The following is a 14,084-nucleotide window of genomic DNA, read 5'->3' as shown; positions in this document are numbered from 1 at the left end:
AAAAAAACCCAAATTCACTGCCGTGGAGTCGGATCCAACTCATAGCAACCCCTCCTTGGGTTTCCGAGGCAGTAATACTATGGAAGTAGATTGCCCAACCTTCCTTCCAAGAAGTGGCTGGTGGGTTTGAACCACCAGTCTTCTAGTTAGCAGTCAAATGCCTTAGACACTATGCCACCAGAGCTTCTGATGTAAGATGTAATGGTAGCATTCATTAAAAAGAACAAGTATTTACAAATGCATTTAAGTATGTACATATATATGTATTTTTTCAAAAAGATACAAAGGTATAAAACCTATGGAAATATCTAAATTGTGCCACTGTACAATCTAAACATAAGAAATTCATCAAAGATAAAATGTATTTCATTTCTGCGTCCTTGTTATGGAGAGCATAATCAGAAGACTTAACTAAGTGAGAATGAGTGGCAAGTGATAAGCTGGAAATTTCTGACTTTCTCTAGAAGCAGGGAACTCTAGTATCATTCATGCCATACATACTGAACACGCATGAGCACTGTCTTGTGTTATGTGTTGATTCATCTCATTCCTCTGCTTTTTTCTTAATATAAATAAAATCTAATACAGTAAAAGAAATACAACATTTCGAAAAGTTGTATGCTGTGTATGTATTATTGTTTGGCAAGGTATACATGCCAGAAGGAATGGAACAAAAGGATTACAAATGATGAACATACAATGTGCTGGGAAAATCCTGGCAAAGAGAGTGCTGTATAACTGCTCTGCTGCTGTCACGACTTTTAGCATTATTTGTAGGAACATCTGATTACTCTGTATTCTGTTACCAATTCATGGTATCTAAGAGATTGCTAGGAACATGGGCCATCTTCATAATCATTGATGTTTGAACCTATTATTGCGGTGATTGTGTCAATCCATCTCAATGAGGGTCTTCCTCATTTTCGCTCTCTACCAAGCATGGTACCAAGCATGATGTCCTTCTGCAGGGACTTGTCCCTCCTAATAATATGCCCAAAGTAAATGAGATGAAGTACTGCCATCCTCACTTCTAAGGATCATTCCAGCTGTCCTTCTTCCAAAACAGAGTTGTTTGGTCTTCTGGCAGTCCATGGTATATGTAATATTCTTCACCAAAACTGTAATTCAAAGACATTAATTCTTCTTTGGTCTTCCTTATTTCATATGCATATGAGGAAACTGAAAATATCATGACTTGGGTCAGACACATCTGAGCCTTCAAGGTGACAACTTTGCTTTTTAACACTTTAGTGTCTTTTGCAGCAGACTTGCCCAATGCATTATGTCATTTGATTTCTTGAATGTTGCATCTATGGACATTGATTATGGATTCAAGTAAATTAAATCCCTGACAACTTCAATATATTCTCCATTTATCACAATGTTATTTACTGGTACAGTTGTGAGGATTTTTGTTTTCTTTATACTGAGGTGTAATCCATACTGATGGCTGTGTCTTTCATCTTCATAAGTGCTTCAAGTCATCTTCACTTTCAGAAGCAAGGTTGTGTTCTCTGCATGTTGCAGGTTATTAATGAATCTTCCTCAAATTCTTCTTCATATAGTCAGCTTCTTGGATTGTTTGTTCAGCAAACAGACTGAGTAAGTATGGTGAAAGGATACGAGCCTGATGAACACCTTTCCTGATTTTAAACCACACAATATTCCTTTATTCTGTTGGAATAACTGTCTCTTGGTCTACGTACAAGTTCCTCATGAGGACAATTAAGTGTTCTGGAATTCTCATTCTCTGCAATGTTATCCATAATTTGTTAAGATCCACACAGTGAAATGCCTTTGCATAATCAATAAAACACAGGTAAACATCTTACTGGTATTCTCTGCTTTCAGCCAAGATCCATCTGACATCAGCAATGATATCCCTCATTCCAAGTCCTGTTCGGAGTCCGGCTTGGATTTCTGGGAGTTCCCTGCTGATGTACTGCTGCAATTGTTTTTAAATTATCTTCAGCAAAATTTTACTTATGTGTGATATTAATGAGGTTGTTCGGTAATTTCCACATTCCGTTGGATCTACTTTCTTTGGAATGGGCACAAATATGGATCTCTTCTAGTTGGTTGGCCAGATAGCTGCCTTTCAAATTTCTTGGCATGGATGAGTGAGCATCTCCAATGTGGCATCCACTTCTTGAAGCACTTCAACTGGTATTCCATGGATGCCTGAAGCCTTGTTTTTCACCAATGCCTTCAGTGCAGTTTGGACTTCTTCCTTTATTACCATCGGTTCTTGATCACTTGCTATCTCCTGAGATAGCTCAATGTTGACCAATTTTTTTTACGTCACTGTGCATTCCCCCCCTTCCATCTTTTGATGCTTCCTGCATCATTCAATATTTTGCCCATAAAATCCAATATTGCAACTCAAGGCTAGAATTTTTTTTTTGGTTCTTTCAGCTTGAGAATTGCAGAGCATGTTCTTCTGTTTTGCTTTTCTACTGTCTTAACTCATTTCATTATAATACTTTACTTTGTTTTCCTGAACCATCCTTTGAAATCTTCTGTTCAGCTCTTTTACTTCATTTCTTCCTTTCACTTTAGCTACTACTCTATGTTCAAGACGAAGTTCCAAAGTCTCTTCTGATGTCCATTTTGGTCTTTTCTTTCTTTCTTGTCTTTTAAATGGTCTTTTGGTTTCTTCATGTGTGATGTCCTTGATGGCATCCCAAACTTGTCTGGTCTTCAGTCCTTAGTGTACATTATGTTAAGTCAATTCTTCAGATGGTCTCTAAATTCAGGTGAGATGTACTCAAGTCATATTTTGGCTCTCATAGACTGGTTTTCATTTTCTTCAGCTTCAAGCTGAACTTCCATATGAGCAATTAACAGTCTGGTCCACAGTTGGCCCCTGTCCTTGTTCTGACTGATACTAAGTTTCTCCAACATCCCTTTTCACAGATGTGGTAGATTTGATTCCTGTGTATTTCATCCAGCAGAGTCCATGTGTATAGTTGCCACTTATGTTGTTGAGAAAAAGTATTTTGCATTGAATAAAGTCTTGCAAAGTTCTATCATGCAATCTCCAGTATCCTTTCTATCACCAACACCATATAAATGCAGGTATAAAAAACTAAAACCAAACCTACTGCCATGGAGTCAATTACGACTCATGGCAACCCCATATGTTACAGAGTAGACCTGTGCACCATAAGATTTTCTAGGCCGCAGTCTTTACAGAGCAGCTCACCAGCCTTTCTTCCATAGAACTGTTAGGTGTATTTGAACCACCAACCTTTAGGTTAGCAGCCAATCCCTAACTGCTAGACTTGCCCAGAGCCCTAATGCACATATGTAAGTGTTTAAAAAACCAAAACAGAATTCTCGTTTATGTACAGTCACATATCATACCCTGATTACTGGACTGTATATAATCTGTGCACTTAGATGCCTGTTTTATGAAAAACCTTTTTTCTATAACTACTACAATACTTCAGTAAAACTAAATAAATTTTACAAGCACATACTTACCTTTACTATGGTTTTAGGGCGTTTTTTAAAAAATAATTTTGGCTTCTCAACCACAGGAAGAGGTGGAAGTTTTTTAAGCTCCTGTAAGACAGTGGTTGCAGCACGTTTCTTGGAAAGTTTTTTGCTATTTCCCTCTCCTTCTGCAGAGAATTCTCCCACTGACACTCGAGTGACAAAACTTTTCATATGAGGTGGTCCACTTTCTTTAATAACCTATTAAATTAAAAAATGAAGTATCAACATATTGGCACTTAAGATGTGCTCTTATAACATCTAACACTCACTGCCATCAAGTCAATACTGACTCATAGCGACCCTTCCTTAGGTTTCCGAGGTGGTATCTCTATGGAAGTAGATTGCCCAATCTTCCTTCCAAAGTGTGGCTGGTGGGTTTGAACTGCCAGCCTTCTGGTTAGTAGCCAAATGCCTTAGAAACTATGCCACCAGAGCTCCTTAATCTTTTATAATATTTAGATGATAATCAAAATTGAAATTATTAATAGTAACACAAAATTATAGTATTTCTTTATGAAAAATAATATGAAGGCACTGTACAGGTAACTTTTCATTAACGATACTTACAGTGCTTAATAAACTAAAGGTGAAAAGAACAGAAATCTAAATAAACACACTCAATTCATAGTCACAATTGATTTTTTGTTATTTTTAAGCAGGTATTTCTAATTACAGTTACCTAGCTTCTTATGGAGCAGAAAATTAAATATATAAAACATGCTATATTAGATTGGGTACACAGATCATCTAGAACAATAACTGGTATATAATCATGTATGTAGCTGATTTTCTCCTAATAAGTTACTATACTTCAAGGAATACATCAAATTGTCATTCTGTAACCCCTAAAGCATCTTGCATGTAGAGTCTCTCAAAAACAGCTGAGGAATAAAAAATATCCATTTTTTATGTCCATTCGTTCATTTACTTTATATCACATAACAAGTTATGGAAAAGAACATAATAAAAATATACAGGGACCCTTGTAAATTAACACGTCCCAACAGCTTCTGCCACCTGATTGGTGCAGCAGTCTTGTGCCACACCTGCTTCAGGACAAGTTCCTTTCAAGGTCCCTTACATAGTTCCCACTTGTTCTATATTCTTCATAGTTGTCTGAAATAGTCCTAAAATTATGGTGATTTTTAAAAAAATATATTGTGTTTTAGGTGAAAGTTTTCATAGCAAATTAGTTTTTCAATTAATAATTCACACACAGGTTGTTCTGTAATAGTGCTGGCAATCTCCACAGTACAACCACACTCTTCCCATTTCCTCCTCGGGTTCTCAGTTTCCATTCTCTGGTTTCCCGGTCTCTCTCTGTCTTCTCATCTTTGGTTTGGGGCAAATTTTGTCCTTTTGGTCTCGTACACTTGATTGTTCTAAGGAGACATTCTTCACAGGTGTTATTTCATAGCCCTGTTATTTAGCTGAAAGGTAGCCTCCAAAAACGTCTTGAGTTTCAAGTTAGAAGCCTATCTTAGGGCAATAGTCTTGGGGTTCCGCTAGTCTCTTTTAGACCAGTAAGTATAATCTTTTTTTTTATTTTTAATTTAAATCTTCTTCTAGTTTTTTTACCCTTCTAACTGGGACCTTCTGTTGTGGTACTAGTGAGTATGGACAGTAGTGGCAGCTGGGCACCATCTAGTTCTTCTGGTCTCCTGTAAGAGAAGGTTGCAGTTCATGTGGGCCATTAGTCCTTTAGACTAATTGGTTCCTTGAATCTTCAGTTATCTTCAGTCTCCTTTCCTCCAGGCGGGAAGAGACCAATAGTTGCTTCTTAAATGGCCGTTGGGAAACTTTTAAGACCACAGAAGCTATTTAACAGACTAGGATGTAGATTTATCTTTATGAACTGTTTTTTGCCACTCGACCTAGATCTCCCCCCAAGACTATGGTCGTTACCCTTCAAATCCAGTAGTTTAATCCTGATGTCTAAGCTGTCTATAAGTATAGCCCCTATGAGCTCTATTATACATATGAGTATGCATGTAGCATTTACAAATATGTATATAGAAACATCTTCAATCATTTCTAAAATATGTACTGAATGTACTTCTGTGTAACATTCCTCACCTATTTAGGATACATATTTATCTACATATTCACTCACAAATTGTTATTACTATTGTTGCAGGGCTGTTAATGTTATTATTCTAGTTGCCCTTTATTCTTGCATACCTCTCATTGTCTTTCTTTACCTTGGTCTAGCTATGCTGACTTCCCCCATATTGTGTACTGCCTTTCCAATCATCAAAATCAACACCTGTGTACTATCTAGTTAGTGATTCTCCCTCCCTCCTCCTTTCATCCTTGATAGCCATCAAAGAATGTTTCTTTCTGTGTGTAAACCTATTCTTGATTTTTTGTAATATTGGTCTCAGATACTATTTGTCCTTTTGTAACTGACTTCTTTCACTCAGCATAATGTCTTCCACACTCATCCGTGTTTTATGATGTTTTGAAGACTCATTCTTCATCATTGCATAGTATTCCACTGTATTATGTACCACAATTTGTTTATCCCTTCATCCACTGATGAACATTTATGTTGTTTCCAACTTTTTCCTATTGTGAATAATTATGGGTATGCATAAGCCTATTCATGACACAGGTATTATTTCTCGAGGATATATACCTAGGAGTGAGATTGCTGGATCATATACTATTTCTGTTTCTACATTTTTAAGAATATGCCATGATGTTTTCCATTGTGGTTGCACCATTTTATAATCCCAACAGCAGTGTATAAGATCTCTAATCTCCCCATAGCCCGGCAAGCATTTGTTATTCTCTGGTTTTGTTTTTTTTTTTATCAGTATAATTATTGCCAGTGTGAGATGGTATCTCATTGTTCTTTTGAGTTGCATCTCTCTAATGGCTAATGATGGCATCTTCTCATGTGTTTTTTAGCAGGCTGAATGTTTTCTTCGGTGACTTCTTTCTGTTCATGTCCTTCACCTATTTTTTAATTCAATCATTTGTTTTTGTGTTGTTGGATGTTGACTTTTTCTATAAATTTTAGAGATTAGACCCTTGTCAGATATGTCATTGCCAAATATTTTTTGCACTCTATGGAAAAAAAAAAAAAAAACTCATTGCCGCTGAGTCAATCCCAACTCATAGCAACTCCTCCTTGGGTTTCCGAGGCAGTACCTCTACAGAAGTAGGTTGCCCAAACTTCCTTCCGAGGAGTGGCTGGTGAGTCTGAACCGCCAGCCTTCAGGTTAGCAGTCAAATGTCTTAGGCATTACACTACCACAGCTCAGTCTTTTAGTAGTCTTTTTATAAGCATAGTCATTTAATTATTAGGAGGTTCTTCTAGTTACTTAGTTTATGTTGTAGCTTGTGAGTTTTTCATTGTGTTTGATAGTCTATTTGTGCCGTATATTAGGGCCCTTAGTATTGTTTCCAGGTTTTCTTTCATGAGGTTTATAGTTTCAAGTTTTATATTTAGGTCTTTGGTCCATTTTAAGTTAGTTTTTGTGTATGGTGTGAAGTATAGATCCTGTTTCACTCTTCTGCAAATGTATATCCAGTTTTGCCAGCAACGTTTATTGAAGAGACTATCTCATCCCCATTCAACAGATTTCACCCCTTTATCAAAGATTAGCTATCTATAGATGGATAGATTTACTTCTGGGTGCTCATTTGTGTTCCATCATTCTACCCATACCAGGCTGTTTTGACTACCATAGCTGTACAGTGGGTTCTGAGACGAGGAAGTGTAAGGTCTTCTACTTTGTTCTTCTATAATGGTGTGCTCCAACTTATCCGGGGCCTCCTTCCTTTCCATATAAAGTTTGTGATTAGTTTTTCCATCTTGTTAACACAGTGGTGAACTTTTCATGAAAGCCTAAAACAGTAATTATTTTTTTTGTTGTTATTGATATTTTTTCTAAATTTTATTCGTTTTGTGGTTGTTGATGAGAATATAAACAGCAAAATGTACATTAATTCAATATTATCAACATGTACAATTTAGTAACAACAATTATCCTTTGAATTGTGTAACCAGTCTCCCCCTTCTTTTGAGTTGTTCCTCTCTCATTAACATAAACTCACTATCCCTTAAGGTTCCTATCTAAATTGTCAAGTTGCTATTGTCAATTGACTCTCATACCGATAGTTCTTAAAAGAGCACAATGCTCTAGGCAGACCTTTTTACCAGTTAGGCTAAACTGTTGTCTGGTTTTAAGATGACTTCAGGGGATATTTTTGGTTTAAGGTTTAAAGATTATCTCAAGGCAATAGTTTGCAAAGGTTCATCCACCCTCTATGATCTCAAAAAGTCTAGAATCCATGAGAACTTGAAATTCTGTTCTCCAGAAAAATACTCTATTGTTGATGTACACCTCAGAGGCTTCTAAAGAGATGTTTACTCTCTGTGACACCATGTTAAAAGTTTAAGTAAATATGCCATAAAAATACCTAGCTTTCTACAGTTACAACTTACGAATATGTCAGTTATGCATAAAATGCTGTTTAATCTGCTCTTACTATTAAAAACTATGCCAGCTTTTAGAGGAATGATACCTTACAAAACATGAAAGCTCAAAACTTTAGTGTCCTTCAAAATTTTGACCTATAAGAAACCAAAAACAAACAAACCAAACTCACTGCCAGCGAGTCAGTCCTAACTCATAGAGACCCCTCTTTGGGTATCCGAGGCAGTATCTCTACGGAAGTAGATTGCCCAGTCTTCCTTCTGAAGAGTCTTCCTTCTGGTTAGCAAATGTCTTAGGCAATACACCAGCATAGTTTACTACTGAACATGGTATTAAAATTTTTTCTTCAATATTTGGACAGCGGTTAGGAAAAGGAAGAAATAAAAAAAAGGTAGTATCTCAATAATTCTAAACAGTTGGGAATAAGTAATTATCATAAGCATATTTTCCAAGTAATTGAAGTTTACTATTTTAAATACAAAACTATTTAATTTAGCCACTTTGATAAACATTCTCCTCAATTTAAAAAAAAAAAGTATATCCTTTTTACTAACTTAGTAGAAGATATTAAACATGTAAGCTTTTATTACTCATATTAAATCATCATTATGAGCATCAAATATTTAATATTGTAATAGTGATGTATATTCACAATATACATCACAAACTCATAAAACTGTCTGATCATACACACTGTACCCTTTAAAAAGTTCCACATACCAATAATTTTTTAGTACATGCAATAACTTCTGATAGATTTTCCATTTTTCCTATTATTTCTTGTGGGATCAGTGGACCTTCAAGTACATTTTCTCCTTGCCTTTCTCTTTTTTTGCTACTTTTTAATCTGCTGCTGCTGTTGCTGCTGTTAGTTGCCATCAAGTTGATTCTGACTCATGGTGACCCCATGTACACAAAGTAAAACTGCTCCACAGGGTTTTCAAGGCTGTGACCTTGTGGAAGCAGATAGACAGCCTTGTCTTCTAGGCACCTCTGGGCAGGTTTGAACCACCATCCTTTCAGCTAATAATTGAGCACTTAATCATTTGCACAACATAAGGGCTCATTAATCTGTTATGGGATGAGAAATCAGATAATCCAACTTTTTAGAATTGTGTCCCATAAGACAGGAAGCAAGTTCTCAAGGTCAGGGGATAAGCCAGTGAGTAAAATGTGTGAGCTACCTGTATGTGAATGTCATACTGTATGAAAGAAGATACTTCAAAGCTGTTTAATCTTATCTTCTGGTTCTTTCTTACCTTCCAGATATATGGGCTGGAAAACTGATGACCTCTTAATAGGGAGGTATTATAATAATAATTTTTTAAGTTTTCCCTTTTAAATTTCATACTATTTTATATATATATATTTGTGACATAGTCATGTAGTCAGAGAGACCTTCTTCATTACTTCTTAATGGTTTATTAGTAAGGTTAAGGTTAAACAGTTTGGCCTACACAGCTAGGAACTGAATGTTAATATATGTGTATCACTAAATAATAGCTTGAGTATTCTTAATTTGATCCTGCTAAGAACACCAAAACCAAAACCAATGAATCCAGATTTTCTGGTGCCATAGAAGACTGAATAAACCCTTGAAACTACTGTCCTAAGAATATCTTTAAAACTTAAACCAAAAATATTCTCTTAAATCTTCTTAACAGCAAACAACAGTTGAGCCTTGAGCATTATGTGCTTTTTTTTTTTTTTTTCTTCCACACTATGCTCTTTCAAGATCTATCTCTATGGGATCAAACTGACAATAGCACTCAAAAGATTAGATAGGAAACTCAGGGGACAGTGAGTTTATGTTAATGGAGGAAGAACAACTCAGAAAAGGAAGGTGAGAATGGCTGCACAATTGTAATCAATGTCACTGCATCGTACATGCAGAAATTGCTGAACTGGTGTACGTCCTGCTGTTTATATTCTCAACACGAGAAAAATAAATAAATCATATGTTTAAAAAAAAATCAAATCCTATTGGGTACTACAAATTATCTCATACCCAGAAAACAAACTTTATGATGAAAAATTGAAATGTATATTCAAATGGTTTAACACAGAGAGAATAAAGAGATCAAAACGAATACATGATATTATAAGTTTTATTTTCCCCTGGGCCCATATCATTTCACGACAGTGGGTTTGAATATAAAGAATTACATTATCTCTTTCAGGATACAAGTATAGAAGTCAATTTTATTTCTTTGTTCAGAACAACCAGGGGCAGGGAAAATACTGAAAGATCTTTACTGAGCACCTACCTCAAAACTGACGGGCATATTTCGCTTCAGAGCTATTTCAAACACTAAGCTGATCTCAGATTTATTTGCATCTTTGTCATCATCCATTTCTTTTCCGGATTCTCCATTCTAAATCACAAAAAATAAGGTAATATTTATTCACTTTGCAACAAATTTCACATATTTCTACAACCAAGAGGGCCGGGTCTATTTAAAATAGAGTAATGTCTAGTTGATTCCCATGAAACCACAGTAATCAAGTGCTTTGCTGCCAGGTTTTGTGTTATTTGGGTTTTAGGTCTTTCCCTCCAATAGAAAATGTTGAGTTTAGAAATAATTGTACTCAACCATATCTAACCAAAATCCAAACTCACTGCCACTGAGTTGATTCCAACTCGTGATAACCCCTACTGTGCTTCTGAGGTGGAACATCTTTACAGAAATAGATTGCCCCATCTTCCTTCCATGAAGCAGATGGTAGATTTGAATCATCAACCTTCTGGTTAGCAGTGAAATGCCTTAGGAACTACCCATGAGGGCTCCTTACTCAACCATACACTAATTTGAATTTATCCTATGCTTCTAGATCCACTTCTCTCATCTTACAGATCTCTATCCCCCACCCCCATCCCCTCACAATCCTCCACTGGAGTTGTAATATGATATTTAATCTTCTATGAAGACTAGGGAGCTCTGGAAGCACAGTGCCTAAGGCACTTGACTGCTAACGAGAAGGCTGGCAGTTCAAACCCACCAGCCACTCCTCGGAAGGAAGGCTGGGCAATCTACTTCCATAGTGATACCACCTCAGAAACCCAAAGAGGGTCGCTATGAGTACGGTCCGACTCAACAGCACATAACAACAATAACAACATGAAGACTAAGTTGTAGAAAGTATACAGAATGCAAACAAGGATGCTAGAGCTCTGAGTCTGGCTCTGGCATCAATTCACTTCTTCACTTAATTTAACACATACTTCTTGAGGGTCTCATGTGTGTTGAACACAGTGCAAGTATTAGAGATAGACAGTGTTTCTGTTATCAAGAAGCTATGGTCTAGAATCTGGGGAAACATAAGCAGATAAGAGTTATCATGAAAGTCTACAAGGAGAAAAACATGTAAATCTGACACTAGCTAAGATAAATCTCAAATAAAGGTAGAGGAACAAGAGATTCGGGGGGAAAGAGAACTGTAGATGCTAAAATACTAAGTGGAGAATCCAACAGGAGGTGAATTTAGTACAGGACATCCCTGAGCTAGAAATACCATTCTGAAGTCAAAAGTGGAAGTACTCAAAGCTACGAGAATGAGAGAAATTACTCAAAAATAGCCTCAATTTCCTCTTCATAAAATAAAGTAGGACTGTTGTTGTTGTTGTTATGTGCCATCGAGTCGGACCCAACTCATAGTGACCCCTCCTTGAGTTTCCGAGGCAGCATCACTACAGAAGTAGATTGCCCCATCTTCTTTCCGGGGAGTGTGGCTCGTGGGTTTGAACTGCCAACCTTCTGGTTAGCAGTCAAGTGCCTTAGCCACTATGCTACCAGAGCTCCCAAAGTAGGACTAAAAAACCCGTAAAGGTCTCCTATTGCTTTAAATACCTCTATTCTATAGTAAAAGAAAGCACTTCATGTTCTATAAATGTAGCATTACATGCAAGAAAAATTAATGTTACTTCTCATCTCTGTACATATTCTAAAATCATGAGTTGCATGGGAAGCGAACTCCATAGATGAACTGAAGCTCTGAAAGGTAAGGTAGTTTGAGCGGTACATGAGTCTAATATATCAGACAGGCAGCCTGAGAAGTAAATCATAACAGATCTAGCTTCTAGTCTTCTTCTCCTTAGAAGAGAATATTTCTCTTTTATTTGTGAAAATGATTTTATCATCTTAACAGTATCACTGGGGGATAATAACAAAGAGACAGTTACACACAGCACCACACCTGAGGTGATTTCTCTGGAATCGGTTCATTTTGTAGCGCTTGAAGAGCTTTCATTGCAGCATTGTGTCGAGCAGCTTGTCGAGTCTTTCCTTCCCCAAAAAATTCATTGTTTCCTACAGTCAGCTGAACGTAAAAGATCTTAGGCATCGGGCAATGATATCTAAAATAAGAAAATAAAACACTGTTAGGTCAATGAAACCACTCTATACTCATTAATAAAATGTGTTTTGTTTAAAAAAATACAAACCATATAGTATAAGTATTATGCCATCTTATTAACCCTAATAAAATTTTAACCTCATGAAGTTATTTGTAAAAGAATAAAATGCTGAGTTCCAGTAAGATGGCAGACTAGGCACAGATACTCTTCAACAAAGAATAGGGGACACAGACACAGAACATAGATACAGAAGATAATCCTGGACCTCTGAGCCTTGTAGGGAAGGATATAGAAGTGGACTAAACCTCAACTAGCAGAAGAACTTGCATGAAAATACTAAAAAAGGAGACATATGGAGCTATGGTCTGGCAGCGATCCTGAGCAATCCTGAAGGCAAAAACAGCTTGGAGAGTGCCGAGTCTGGTAGGACTTAAGAATTAACCTAAAAATCAGCCCTGCCAGCCAGGGACTGCATAGAGAACTGCTCTGGTGGCTAGTGAACAAAAGGAGATGGAGCAAAGAGGAAGGCAGGCTGAGCTCTGTGGTTTTGCCTGTCCAGAGGGCACCACCATTTTGAATGTTTACAAGCGGCTTGACCATTTTGGATATTTAAAGAGACAGCGCTCTCCCAGATTCCAGGGACTTAAGAACAGGTTCCGCTTGCCAGTAACCTGAAGGACATTCCAGACCTGGGGAGTGTATGACTGAAAAGATGTGACATTCCCCTTGTTGCTCTTATACCCCACACTGGCTTGGTGAATGGAGGTGCGGCCGTCCCCCACTCCTATCCACCTTCTGTGCCCAAAGGAACTCGATCCCACTCTGTGTGCTTGGAGGGAGTCTAGGTGCTTGCTCTGCCCTCCCCCAATTTTTTTTTTCTTTTTGTCTTTCTTTTTTCTGGTTTTTAGTTTGCTTGTTTTTGTTTGTTTAAAACCTATTATTATTAATAATAAATTTGTCCTTTTTATTGTTATTCTTTATTTGTCCCCACCCAGGTCCTAGTTTTCAGGGGTTTTTTTCTTTTCCCTGTTCTTGGTTGTAATTTTTTTTTCCTCTCATGGTTAATTTTGTTCCTTGTTGGTTTTTTTTTTTTTTTTGCATTTTGCCCAGTTTTTTCATCATTACTCTCCTTCTCTACCTTTTTGCTCTTAGTGCCCTATCCTGAGCTATTGCAGGTTTTCTTGTTTTTTTCTTCTTCTATTTCCCTTTTTTCAGTTACATGGTGCATTTTTTGTCCACATGCTTTTAGTGTTTTGATGGTTATTCAATTGTAATTTTTGTCTAACTGAGTGGGAGACAGAAACAGTCCCCATAAGACACAATTATACTCACACCTCCTGCAAATTCTCTTGCTGAGCGAGAGCCACCACCTCCTTTTCCACCAACAGGCCAACGATAAAAAAACCACCAAGAAGAGCCTGAATCACCCTTGGCTACTCTTCACAAACAGTTAACAGAGATCAAAATAAACAATGCCACGATGTCTCCGAGACAACAGACCATCACACACAAAGAAGCAAGATAAAGGGGAAGAAACAAGAAGCAAGATACAGACCCAGAACACATCCCTGAGGAAGAAGCAGCATCAGAACTCTCTGATAAGGAACTCAAAAGAATTATCTTTAGGTAAAGGATTGAGAGACAAACCAAAGAATACACAGAAAAACACCTACAAGAATTTTGGAAGAAAATACAAGAACAAAATGACAAAATAAATGAAAAATTAGAAATGATTCTAAATCTACAGATAGAAATCCAAAAGATTAATAATAAATTCTCAG

General features: G+C 36.9%; 1 protein-coding gene across 1 annotated transcript in view; it reads right to left on the bottom strand.

The window, feature by feature from the left end:
• STAU2 (staufen double-stranded RNA binding protein 2) overlaps window positions 1–14,084 on the bottom strand; it is a 395,353-nt gene that overhangs the window by 248,917 nt on the left and 132,352 nt on the right. The window contains exons 4-6 of the mRNA XM_042783101.1: window positions 12,144–12,303; window positions 10,217–10,324; window positions 3,487–3,699 (exon numbers count right to left, since the gene is read on the bottom strand). Coding sequence (XP_042639035.1) covers window positions 3,487–3,699; window positions 10,217–10,324; window positions 12,144–12,303 — 481 coding nt within the window. The remainder of the gene's footprint in view (window positions 1–3,486; window positions 3,700–10,216; window positions 10,325–12,143; window positions 12,304–14,084) is intronic.

Source organism: Orycteropus afer, unplaced genomic scaffold (genome assembly GCF_000298275.1).
Source record: "Orycteropus afer afer isolate SDZICR_OR568_19922 unplaced genomic scaffold, OryAfe1.0 scaffold00662, whole genome shotgun sequence".
Taxonomy (NCBI): Eukaryota; Metazoa; Chordata; class Mammalia; order Tubulidentata; family Orycteropodidae; genus Orycteropus; species Orycteropus afer.
This window is presented reverse-complemented; position numbering and strand designations above follow the sequence as displayed.